This window comes from Oncorhynchus gorbuscha, linkage group LG06 (assembly GCF_021184085.1).
Source record: "Oncorhynchus gorbuscha isolate QuinsamMale2020 ecotype Even-year linkage group LG06, OgorEven_v1.0, whole genome shotgun sequence".
In the NCBI taxonomy this organism is placed as follows: Eukaryota; Metazoa; Chordata; class Actinopteri; order Salmoniformes; family Salmonidae; genus Oncorhynchus; species Oncorhynchus gorbuscha.
The window spans coordinates 3,632,889-3,645,843 of record NC_060178.1 but is presented as its reverse complement, the minus strand read 5'-3'; the positions used below and the strand labels follow the sequence as shown (position 1 = coordinate 3,645,843).

Here is a 12,955-nt window from a genome sequence, read left to right as displayed (position 1 = left end):
AGAGCCCTATAGAACCCTATTCCCTATATAGTGCACTACTTTAGACCTGAGCCCTATGGAACCCTATTCCCTATATGGTGCACTACTTTAGACCAGAGCCCAGACACTCACAGCTGCCAGGCTGTCCGGGAGTATAGGCTTGGGAGAGGTGGTGTCACTAGAACAGGCGTCCCCTTCCACCGGGAACCCAAAGATAATTTCCAGTTCGCGGGCGTCGGGGGAGGGATTGGAAAGCGTCCGACAGCCATTTCAACCAGAGAAGACCCATGCTCCAGATATCAGACTGGACAGAGTAGTGAGTTCCCTGGAGACGCTCCGGCTGGGGAGAGGGAGATGGGGGAGGGGAGACATAGAGACAGGATGAATGATAAGAGCCAAAATAGTGCAAAGCTCTCTGGTGAATACAGTGATACACTGCCTGAATGCTTTTCAAGCAACAAATACATCATTATATTCCAGACAGTAAACAAAAATTAAAGTATAACTCTTTCAGATCTAAAAACTAAACTGTCAGCGTTTCCTGTTTTGGTTTTGGACCTAGCAATACACAGCTGAGTCAAATAATAACTATAAAAATAAAGTTTGATGATGAGTTGATTATTTGAATCAGGTGTGTAGTGTTAGGGCAAAAAGCCATACATGGCAAGAGAGTCCCCAGGGCCAGGCCAGTCCTCCTAAAGACTAGTTCATTCTGTAAAATGGCTTCCCTGCACACAACTACACAGGATCCCCATTTTGCGTAGCTATTTGTAGTTCTTGTGTACTATGGTAGCTATTTGTAGTTCTTGTGTACTATGGTAGCTATTTGTAGTTCTTGTGTACTATGGTAGCTATTTGTAGTTCTTGTGTACTATGGTAGCTATCTGAAGCTATTTGTAGTTCTTGTGTACTATGGTAGCTATCTGAAGCTATTTGTAGTTCTTGTGTACTATGGTAGCTATCTGAAGCTATTTGTAGTTCTTGTGTACTATGGTAGCTATCTGAAGCTATTTGTAGTTCTTGTGTACTATGGTAGCTATCTGAAGCTATTTGTAGTTCTTGTGTACTATGGTAGCCATCTGAAGCCATTTGTAGTTCCTTGTGCACTATGGTAGCTATCCGAAGCCATTTGTAGTTCCAGTGTACTCATGCATAGCTAATCTGAAGCCATTTGTAGTTCTGTGTACTCATGGTAGCCACCCGGAAGCCATTTGTAGTTCCAGTGTACATGGTAGCTCCGATTATCTATAGTTCCTAGCACAGCTTCATTTGTAGTTCCTAGGCACTATGGTAGTACCTGAAGCCATTTGTAGTTCCTTGTGTACCATAGTGAGTGCTGAGCTTTTACTCATGTAGGGTATAAATAAGGCTGAACAGTAGCTGAGCAGACAGACAGAGTGTGAGGGCAGCAGGAGAGAACTATAGGTCGGCTACTGTAGTAACTTACAGACATGTAGGAGCCGGGTTCCCACAAAGGAGTTGGCCATGGAGTCGATGAGCTGACCGCTCACTCCAAAGTCACACAGCTTGATCTCACCACGGGAGCTAACCAGGATGTTAGATGGCTTCACATCTGAGAGGGAGACAGGCGGAGAGGGAGACAGGGGAGAGGGACAGGCGGAGGGAGACAGGCGGGAGGGAGAGACAGGCAGAGAGGGAGACAGGCGGAGAGGGAGACAGAGGGAGACAGGTAGAGGAGACAGGTAGGAGGGAGACAGGCAGGGAGGAGACAGGCAGGAGGAGACAGGCAGGGAGGAGACAGGCAGGAGGGAGATGGGCAGAGAGGGAGACAGGCAGAGGGAGACAGGCAGAGAGAGAGACAGGCAGAGAGAGAGACAGGCAGAGAGGGAGACAGGCAGAGAGGGAGACAGGCAGAGAGGGAGACAGGCAGAGGGAGGGCAGAGAGGGAGACAGGCAGAGAGGGAGACAGGTAGAGAGGGAGACAGGTAGAGAGGGAGACAGGTAGAGAGGAGACAGGTAGAGAGGAGACAGGCAGAGGGAGACAGGCAGAGAGACAGGCAGAGAGGAGACAGGCAGAGAGGAGACAGGCAGAGAGGGAGACAGGCAGAGAGGAGACAGGCAGAGAGGAGACAGGCAGAGAGGAGACAGGCAGAGGGAGACAGGCAGAGGGAGACAGGCAGAGGGAGACAGGCAGAGGGAGACAGGTAGAGGGAGACAGGTAGAGGGGAGACAGGTAGAGGAGACAGGTAGAGGGAGACAGGTAGAGGGAGACAGGCAGGAGGGAGACAGGCAGGAGGGAGACAGGCAGAGAGGAGACAGGCAGAGAGGGAGACAGGCAGAGAGGAGACAGGCAGAGAGGGAGACAGGCAGAGAGGAGACAGGCAGAGAGAGAGACAGGTAGAGAGGAGACAGGCAGAGGGGGAGACAGGTAGAGAGGGAGACAGGTAGAGAGGGAGACAGGTAGAGAGGAGACAGGCAGAGAGGAGACAGGCAGAGAGGGAGACAGGCAGAGAGGAGACAGGCAGAGAGGAGACAGGCAGAGAGGAGCCATATGAAGAGGGGTGGGGGGTGGGGGGTTCAACCGTGCCTGTAATTGATTTAGGGGTTGCTCCCCCTGACAAAAAAAATATTTGGGCTATCGGGAGGTTGACTGTGGGGTCTGAAAATGAAATGTATAGTAATTTAGACCAAAACTGTATTGAGATACCAATCTGTCATTAACATGCCACTCACGACAGTGTAAACAAGGAGGAATGTGGACCGTACAGAGAACACAAAGCTGTAAATATAAAATACTCTATGTTAACATCACTAGTACATCACAATACATATTACTCCTGTCTGTAAATGTACATTCTACCAGCTCTGGGGGTCTTAAAGATGGAGTGATAGAACCAACGTGAAACACTAGGGAGAGTGAAGGAGAGACAGAGCTCTTCCCCTAAACTGTGAGGAGAGCACCAAGTGAGGGGATGGTGTACTGCCCATCCTGCAGGTGGCTTCTGAAACTAATTCAATATTTATAATAATTCATTGAGTCTAAAGAGAGGCGTTTCCAGGAAACCTTATCTTTCATGTCCTCCGAGAGGGAGGGTATCAGAAACCCATTTGGGCAATGCTAAAAATGCTAACTGTGCTAACAATGCTAACTGTGCTAACAGTGCTTACAATGCTAACTATGCTAACAGTGCTTACAATGCTAACAATGCTAACAATGCTAACAATGCTAACCATAATTGGAGCATTGTTGGTACAGTACAGGCTTTTGTTTTACTAATCCCAAATATGGATCTCATTTTCAGTGAAGATCTAGCATCCCATTTGGATAGACCAGATGGGATGGATGATGGTCCTCGCCCTAATCTCATTCTCATCACAGGGTGGTGTGACAATTATTAAGAATTTATTTTCTGTCTTCCTTGTTCAAGTCAATATATTTTCTAGGTGGAACAAATCAAATTTTATTTGTCACATACACATGGTTAGCAGATGTTAATGCGAGTGTAGCGAAATGCTTGTGCTTCTAGTTCCGACAATGCAGTAATAACCAACAAGTAATCTAACTAACAATTCCAAAACTACTGTCTTATACACAGTGTAAGGGGATAAGGAACATGTACATAAAGATATATGAATGAGTGATGGTACAGAACGGCATAGGCAAGATACAGTAGATGGTATCGAGTACAGTATATACATATGAGATGAGTATGTAAACAAAGTGGTATAGTTAAAGTGGCTAGTGATACATGTATTACATAAGGATACAGTAGATGATATAGAGTACAGTATATACACATGAGATGAGTAATGTGGGGTATGTAAACAAAGTGGCATAGTTAAAGTGGCTAGTGATACATGTATTACATAAGGATACAGTAGATGGTATAGAGTACAGTATATACATATGAGATGAGTATGTAGACAAAGTAAACAAAGTGGCATAGTTTAAAGTGGCTAGTGACACATGTATTACATAAAGATGCAGTAGATGGTATTTTTATTTTTTTATTTTTTATTTCACCTTTATTTAACCAGGTAGGCTAGTGCTGAGAACAAGTTCCTCATTTGCAACCGCGACTGGCCAAGATAAAGCATAGCAGTGAACAGACAACACAGAGTTACACATGGAGTAAACAAATTAACAAGTCAATAACACATAGAAAAAAAGGGGAGTCTATATACAATGTGTGCAAAAGGCATAAGGAGGTAGGCGAATAATTACAATATTGCAGATTAACACTGGGAGGATAATGATCAGATGGTCATGTACAGGTAGAGATATTGGTGTGCAAAAGAGCAGAAAAGCAATAAATATAAAACAGTATGGGATGAGGTAGGTGAAATGGGTGAGCCATTTACCAATAGATTATGTACAGCTGCAGCGACGTTATTGCTTCGAGCTATTGATGTTTGAAGTTGGTGAGGGACATGTAAAGTCTCCAACTCAGCAATTTCTCTGCAACTGCCCAGTCACAGGCAGCAGAGTATCACTGGAACGAAAGGCGGCCGAATGAGGTGTTGGCTTTAGGGATGATCAATGAGATACACCTTGCTGGAGCGCGTATACTGGTGGGTGTTGCCATCGTGACCAGTGAACTGACATATGGAGCTTTGCCTAGCATGGCCTTGTAGATGACCTGAGCCAGTGGGTCTGGCGACTTAATATGAAGAAATAAATGAACAGAGCATGTGTTTGCAGTGGTGGGTAGTATATATAGCTGGTGACAAAACGGAGGCACTGTGATAAACTGTGCATCCAGTTTGCTGAGCAGAGTGTGTTGAGGCTATTTTGTAGATGACTACAAGTCGAGATCGGTGTAGGATAGTCATTTTACGCTAGGGTAAGCCGGGCAGCGTGAGTGAAGGGGAGGCTTCTGCTATGAAAACAGAAAGTCGTGATTCCTGATTTGATTTATTTGGAGATGTTTGATATGGGTCTGCAAAGGAGAGTTTGCAGTGTCTAGAGTACAGTATATAAGGATATGAGAGACAGAGTAATGTGGGTATGGTAACAAAGTGGTATAGTTTGTGATCTGCTTTTTGTTCAAGATGAGGGAATGCTAGAACTGATTAATCGATCTTAGAGTACTGTTTTATATGTTTATAATCATATAAGCAACTCCAGTTAACAGTGATCCATTATTGTTATGCAGTGCGAGCTTAATAAAAATATAGTTTAAGCCTATTTCTTTTCTGAGTACCTAATTGAATTTGAACCCAGAATCTAAACCAGATTATTTTCACTCTAGGACCAGCAGGGGAGGGTTTTCCTTCAAAAAATGATCTTCCCTGAATGGATTCGAACTCACAGCCACCATATCACCAACATGTGGAATAGTCAATCCTGGGCTTATCTAACGCAATCACTCCAGGCTAAAGTGCAGCGGGTAAAATAACTTGCTATTTGACAACAACATGAGAATAAATCACCTTTTGACTTTAATTGAATTTTCTATGATGTCAGAAAGGCTAGTTGAGGAAGCATCATGCAAATTCCAATCCAGACCTGGGTAACTAATTAAAAACGGGCAGTAGAACTATCTGCCTCTGATGGCCAAATTAACCTGTTGAAGAAATGTGATTGGATGGTTCACAAACCAGTCCAGAGCATGACCAGTAATCCCAATACAGCTCAAATCTTGCTTTTAGGGAAAGTATGGTCCACAGTGTCAAACACTCAAGATGGTATGTTCCCAGTGTTAAACACCAAGATGGTATGGTCCACAGTGTTAAACACCAAGATGGTATGGTCCACAGTGTTAAACGCAAAGATGGTATGGTCCACAGTGTTAAACACCAAGATGGTATGGTCCACAGTGTCAAACACCAAGATGATGGTCCACAGTGTCAAACACCAAGATGGTATGGCCAAGTGTCAAACACCAAGATGGCCATGGTCCACAGTGTTAAACACCACAAGATGGTATGGCTTGTAAGTCAAACACTCAAGATGGTATGGTCCACAGTCAAACACCAAGAGCTTTGGTATGTCCAGTGTCAAACACCAAGATGGTATGGTCCACAGTGTTAAACACCAAGATGGTATGGTCCACAGTGTCAAACACCAAGATGGTATGGTCCACCTTGTTAAACACCAAGACAGTATGAATGACAATATGAATGATTAGCTATAAATCTGCAGTTTTGAAATAAATTAATATCTTTTGAACCGCTCTCCTTTCTCCGGCTCACCTCTATGCATGATCTTGTGTTTCTCTCTCAGGTAGGACAGGCCTTTAATCACCTGGAGGAGCAGAAGGACAGACACCATCAGCAGACACCATCATTATACACCATCAGCAGACACCATCATTATACACCATCATTATACACCATCAGCAGACACCATCAGCAGACACCATCAGCAGACACCATCAGCAGACACCATCAGCAGACACCATCATTATACACCATCATTATACACCATCAGCAGACACCATCATTATACACCATCAGCAGACACCACCAGCAGACACCACCAGCAGACACCATCAGCAGACACCATCAGCAGACACCATCAGCAGACACCATCAGCAGACACCATCAGCAGACACCATCAGCAGACACCATCAGCAGACACCATCATTATACACCATCATTATACACCATCATTATACACCATCCGCAGACACCATCAGCAGACACCATCAGCAGGCACCATCAGCAGGCACCATCAGCAGGCACCATCAGCAGGCACCATCAGCAGACACCATCAGCAGACACCATCAGCAGACACCATCAGCATACAGCATCAGCATACAGTACAGCATCAGCATACAGTACCATTGACAGTACCATTGACATGGTTCCAAACATACATTCATACAAATTTTACATTTTTTAGCTCAGTAAATGAGAGAGAGACAAAGCAACATCGTTAGACCCAACTAAACGACGAGGAAACTCTCAAGAGAAGACAGGCCATGTGCTCACTGCCCACAACATGAGGTGGAAACTGAGCTGCACTTCCTAACCCCCTGCCCAATGTATGACCATATCAGAGACACATATTTTCCTCAGATTACACAGATCCACAAAGAATTTGAAAACAAACCCCATTTTGATAAACTCCCATATCTATTGGGTGAAATACCACAGTGTGCCATCACAGCAGCAAGATTTGTGACCTGTTGCCACAAGAAAAGGTCAACCAGTGAAGAACAAAAACCATTATAAATACAATCCATATTTATGTTTATTTATTTTCCCTTTTGTTCTTAAAACTATTTGTACATCGTTATAACACTATATATATATAGACATAATGACATTTGAAATGTCAGAGAGATAGATGGAGAGAGATAGAGGGTCAGAGAGATAGACGAAGAGAGAGCTAGAGGGTCAGAGAGATAGAGGGTCAGAGAGATAGAGGGTCAGAGAGATAGAGGGTCAGAGAGATAGATGAAGAGAGATAGAGGGTCAGAGAGATAGACGAAGAGAGAGCTAGAGGGTCAGAGAGATAGAGGGTCAGAGAGATAGAGGGTCAGAGAGATAGATGGAGATAGAGGGTCAGAGAGATAGATGGAGATAGAGGGTCAGAGAGATAGAGGGTCAGAGAGATAGATGGAGATAGAGGGTCAGAGAGATAGAGGGTCAGAGAGATAGAGGGTCAGAGAGATAGATGAAGAGAGATAGAGGGTCAGAGAGATAGACGAAGAGAGAGCTAGAGGGTCAGAGAGATAGAGGGTCAGAGAGATAGAGGGTCAGAGAGATAGATGGAGATAGAGGGTCAGAGAGATAGACATAGATGTGTTTGAGGTACCCACAGCGATGCTGACTTTCCCCAGGATCTGTTCTGGTATCTTTCCTGCTTTCTTCAGAGACTGATCCAGAGAACCACCGTCCTGCAGACAGAGAGATGGACGGGGACAGAGAGATGGACGGGGACAGAGGGACAGAGAGATGGACGGGGACAGAGAGATGGACGGGGACAGAGGGACAGAGAGATGGACGGGGACAGAGGGACAGAGAGATGGACGGGGACAGAGGGACAGAGAGATGGACGGGGACAGAGGGACAGAGAGATGGACGGGGACAGAGAGATGGATGGGGACAGAGGGACAGAGAGATGGATGGGGACAGAGGGACAGAGAGATGGACGGGGACAGAGGAACAGAGAGATGGACGGGGACAGAGGAACAGAGAGATGGACGGGGACAGAGGAACAGAGAGATGGACGGGAACAGAGAGATGGACGGGGACAGAGAGATGGACGGGGACAGAGAGATGGACGGGGACAGAGAGATGGACGGGGACAGAGAGATGGACGGGGACAGAGAGATGGACGGGGACAGAGAGATGGACGGGGACAGAGAGATGGACGGGGACAGAGAGATGGACGGGGACAGAGGGACAGAGAGATGGACGGGGACAGAGGGACAGAGAGATGGACGGGGACAGAGGGACAGAGAGATGGACGGGGACAGAGGGACAGAGAGATGGACGGGGACAGAGGGACAGAGAGATGGACGGGGACAGAGGGACAGAGAGATGGTCGGGGACAGAGAGATGGACGGGGACAGAGAGATGGACGGGGACAGAGGAACAGAGAGATGGACGGGGACAGAGGAACAGAGAGATGGACGTGGACAGAGGGACAGAGAGATGGACGGGGACAGAGGAACAGAGAGATGGACGGGGACAGAGGAACAGAGAGATGGACGGGGACAGAGAGATGGACGGGGACAGAGGAACAGAGAGAGATGGACGGGAACAGAGGGACAGAGAGATGGACGGGGACAGAGGGACAGAGAGATGGACGGGGACAGAGGAACAGAAAGATGGACGGGGACAGAGGAACAGAAGATGGACGGGGACAGAGGAACAGAGAGATGGACGGGGACAGAGGAACAGAGAGATGGACGGGGACAGAGGAACAGAGAGATGGACGGGGACAGAGGGACAGAGAGATGGACGGGGACAGAGAGATGGACAGAGGAACAGAGAGATGGACGGGGACAGAGGGACAGAGAGATGGACGGGGACAGAGAGATGGACGGGGACAGAGAGATGGACGGGGACAGAGAGATGGACGGGGACAGAGAGATGGACGGGGACAGAGAGATGGACGGGGACAGAGAGATGGACGGGGACAGAGAGATGGACGGGGACAGAGAGATGGACGGGGACAGAGAGATGGACGGGGACAGAGGAACAGAGAGATGGACGGGGACAGAGGAACTTCCTGCCAAATTTTCCACCATAATTTGCAAATAAATTCATTAAAAATCCTACAATGTGATTTTCTGGAAATGTTTTCCTGATTTTGTCTGTCATAGTTGAAGTGGACCTATGATGACAATTACAGGCCTCTCTCATCTTTTTAAGTGGGAGAACTTGCACAATTGGTGGCTGACTAAATACTTTTTGCCCCACTGTATGTATGCACGTGTGTGTGTGTGTGTGTGTGTGTGTGTGTGTGTGTGTGTGTGTGTGTGTGTGTGTGTGTGTGTGTGTGTGTGTGTGTGTGTGTGTGTGTGTGTGTGTATTATTGCACTGCTCTAGGGATGTAATTATTGTTTGGACCTTATTGACTTATTGATGTATTGTGTTGTTTTCACTCTTTATGTGAAGGTCAATGCAGAGAACGCCAGAAGAAGAGATATCATTTAATTACCATAGTGAATTATTGTAATGATTGTTAATGTGCCAATTAATCCCATAAGGGTTGGGTTGTCAATTAATCCCATAAGAAATGGGTTGTCAATTAATCCCATAAGGGATGGATTACCAATTAATCCCATAAGAGATGGATTACCATCCATAGTGTAGTGTAGTATGGTTTAGGGTAGTACAGTGTGGTATGGTATAGTATAGAATAGTGTAGTGTAGTATAATGTCGTGTAGTGCAGTGTGGTTTAGGGTAGTACAGTGTGGTATGGTATAGTATAGAATAGTGTAGTATAAAGTAGTGTAGTGTAGTATGGTTTAGGGTAGTACAGTGTGGTATGGTATAGTATAGAATAGTGTAGTGTAGTATAAAGTAGTGTAGTGCAGTTCTCTAATTCTCTCCTTCTCTCTTTCTTTCTCTCTCTCGGAGGACCTGAGCCCTAGAACCATGCCCCAGGACTACCTGACATGATGACTCCTTGCTGTCCCCAGTCCACCTGGCCATGCTGCTGCTCCAGTTTCAACTGGCCTGGGCCCTAGGACCATGTCCCAGGACTACCTGACATGAGGACTCCTTGCTGTCCCCAGTCCACCTGGCCATGCTCCTGCTCCAGTTTCAACTGTTCTGCCTTACTATTATTCAACCATGCTGGTCATTTATGAACATTTGAACATCTTGGCCACGTTCTGTTATAATCTCCACCCGGCACAGCCGGAGAGAGGACTGGCCACCCCACATATGCTCTCTCTAATTCTCTCTTTCTTTCTCTCTCTCGGAGGACCTGAGCCCTAGGACCGTGCCCCAGGACTACCTGACATGATGGCTCCTTGCTGTCCCCAGTCCACCTGACTGTGCTGCTGCTCCAGTTTCAACTGTTCTGCCTTATTATTATTTGACCATGCTGGTCATTTATGAACATTTGAACATCTTGGTCATGTTCTGTTATAATCTCTACCCGGCACAGCCAGAAGAGGACTGGCCACCCCACATAGCCCGGTTCCTCTCTAGGTTTCTTCCTAGGTTTTGGCCTTTCTAGGGAGTTTTTCCTAGCCACCGTGCTTTTACACCTGCATTGTTTGCTGTTTGGGGTTTTAGGCTGGGTTTCTGTACAGCACTTTGAGATATCAGCTGACGTACGAAGGGCTATATAAATACATTTGATTTGATTTGATTTGGTTTAGGGTAGTACAGTGTGGTATGGTATAGTATAGAATAGTGTAGTATAAAGTAGTGTAGTGTAGTATGGTTTAGGGTAGTACAGTGTGGTATGGTATAGTATAGAATAGTGTAGTGTAGTATAAAGTAGTGTAGTGCAGTGTGGTTTAGGGTAGTACAGTGTGGTATGGTATAGTATAGAATAGTGTAGTATAAAGTAGTGTAGTGTAGTATGGTTTAGGGTAGTACAGTGTGGTATGGTATAGTATAGAATAGTGTAGTGTAGTATAAAGTAGTGTAGTGCAGTGTGGTTTAGGGTAGTACAGTGTGGTATGGTATAGTATAGAATAGTGTAGTGTAGTATAAAGTAGTGTAGTGCAGTATGGTTTAGGGTAGTACAGTGTGGTGTATTATAGTGTAATATGGTGTAGTATTGTGATGTATAATGGTGTAGTATAGTGTGATAGTGTATAGTGTATAGTGTATAGTGTAATGTAGTATAATGTAGTATAAGGGGGTGGAGTGTAACCTATTGCAGTGTAGTATAGTATAATGTAGTGTGGTATACTATAGAGTGGTATAGTATAGAGTGGTGTAGTATAGTGTAGTATGCTATAGTATAGTGTAGTATGGTATAGTATAGTGTAGTATGGTATAGTATAGAGTGGTGTAGTATAGTGTAGTATGCTATAGTATAGTGTAGTATGGTATAGTATAGAGTGGTGTAGTATAGTGTAGTATGCTATAGTATAGTGTAGTATGCTATAGTATAGTGTAGTATGCTATAGTATAGTGTAGTATGCTATAGTATAGTGTAGTATGGTATAGTATAGAGTGGTGTAGTATAGTGTAGTATGGTATAGTATAGAGTGGTGTAGTATAGTGTAGTATAGTATAGAGTTGTGTAGTATAGTGTAGTATGGTATAGTGTAGTATAGTGTAGTATAGTGTAGTATAGTATAGAGTGGTGTAGTATAGTATAGAGTGGTGTAGTATAGTGTAGTATGGTATAGTGTAGTATAGTATAGTGTGTGTAGTATAGTGTAGTATAGTGCAGTATGGTGTAGTATAGTGTAGTCTGGTATAGTGTAGTATAGTATAGTGTGTGTAGTATAGTGTAGTATAGTGCAGTATGGTGTAGTATAGTATAGAGTGGTGTAGTATAGTGTAGTCTGGTATAGTGTAGTATATTGTAGTATAGTGTAATACAGTGTGTGTAGTATAGTTAGCGTAATATGGTGCAGTATAGGGTAGTATGGTGTAGTATGGGGTAGTGTATTATAGTGTAGTATGGTGCAGTACAGGGTAGTATGGTGTAGTATGGTGCAGTATAGGGTAGTATGGTGCAGTATGGGGTAGTATGGTGTAGTATGGGGTAGTGTATTATAGTGTAGTATGGTGCAGTATAGGGTAGTATGGTGCAGTATAGGGTAGTATGGTGTAGTATAGGGTAGTATGGTGCAGTATAGGGTAGTATGGTGCAGTATGGGGTAGTATGTTGTAGTATAGGGTAGTATGGTGTAGTATGGGGTAGTGTATTATAGTGTAGTATGGTGTATTATAGTGTAGTATGGTGCAGTATAGGGTAGTATGGTGCAGTATAGGGTAGTGTGGTGTATTATAGTGTAGTATGGTGCAGTATAGGGTAGTATGGTGTATTATAGTGTAGTATGGTGCAGTACAGGGTAGTATGGTGTAGTATAGTGTAGTATGGTGTAGTATGGTGTAGTATAGTGTAGTATGGTGCAGTATAGGGTAGTATGGTGCAGTACAGGGTAGTATAGTGTAGTATGGGGTAGTGTGGGGTAGTGTAGCATAGTGTACTATGGTGTAGTGTAGCATAGTGTAGTATGGTGTAGTATGGTGCAGTATAGGGTAGTATGGTGCAGTACAGGGTAGTATGGTGTAGTATGGGGTAGTGTGGGGTAGTGTAGCATAGTGTAGTATGGTGTAGTGTAGTATAGTGTAGTATAGGGTAGTATGGTGTAGTGTGGTAGTACCATGTGCTCCATACAGATGCTGATCTCTCCATCGCTGTAGATGGTGTAGTATAGTGTAGGGCAGTATAGTGTAGTATAGTATGGTGTAGGGCAGTATAGTGTAGTATAGTGAGGTATAGTAGTACCACGTGTTCCATACAGATGCTAATCTCTCCATCGCTGTAGAAGGCCCCGTAGAAGCCCACAATGTAGGGGAGTTACACTCATGCAGAACCTGCAGCTCTCTGATGATCTGGTTCCTGATGGC

The 12,955-nt window shown here is 44.8% G+C and overlaps 1 protein-coding gene across 1 annotated transcript in view; it reads right to left on the bottom strand.

Moving 5' to 3' along the window:
* Positions 1-87: 87 nt before the first annotated feature.
* Positions 88-12,955, bottom strand: part of map2k1 (mitogen-activated protein kinase kinase 1) — a 53,604-nt gene continuing 40,736 nt past the window's right edge. Inside the window, 7 exon segments of the mRNA XM_046352071.1 lie at positions 88-215; positions 218-262; positions 265-319; positions 1,427-1,438; positions 1,440-1,552; positions 6,136-6,187; positions 7,710-7,787. Of these exon segments, the coding sequence (XP_046208027.1) occupies positions 88-215; positions 218-262; positions 265-319; positions 1,427-1,438; positions 1,440-1,552; positions 6,136-6,187; positions 7,710-7,787 (483 nt within the window).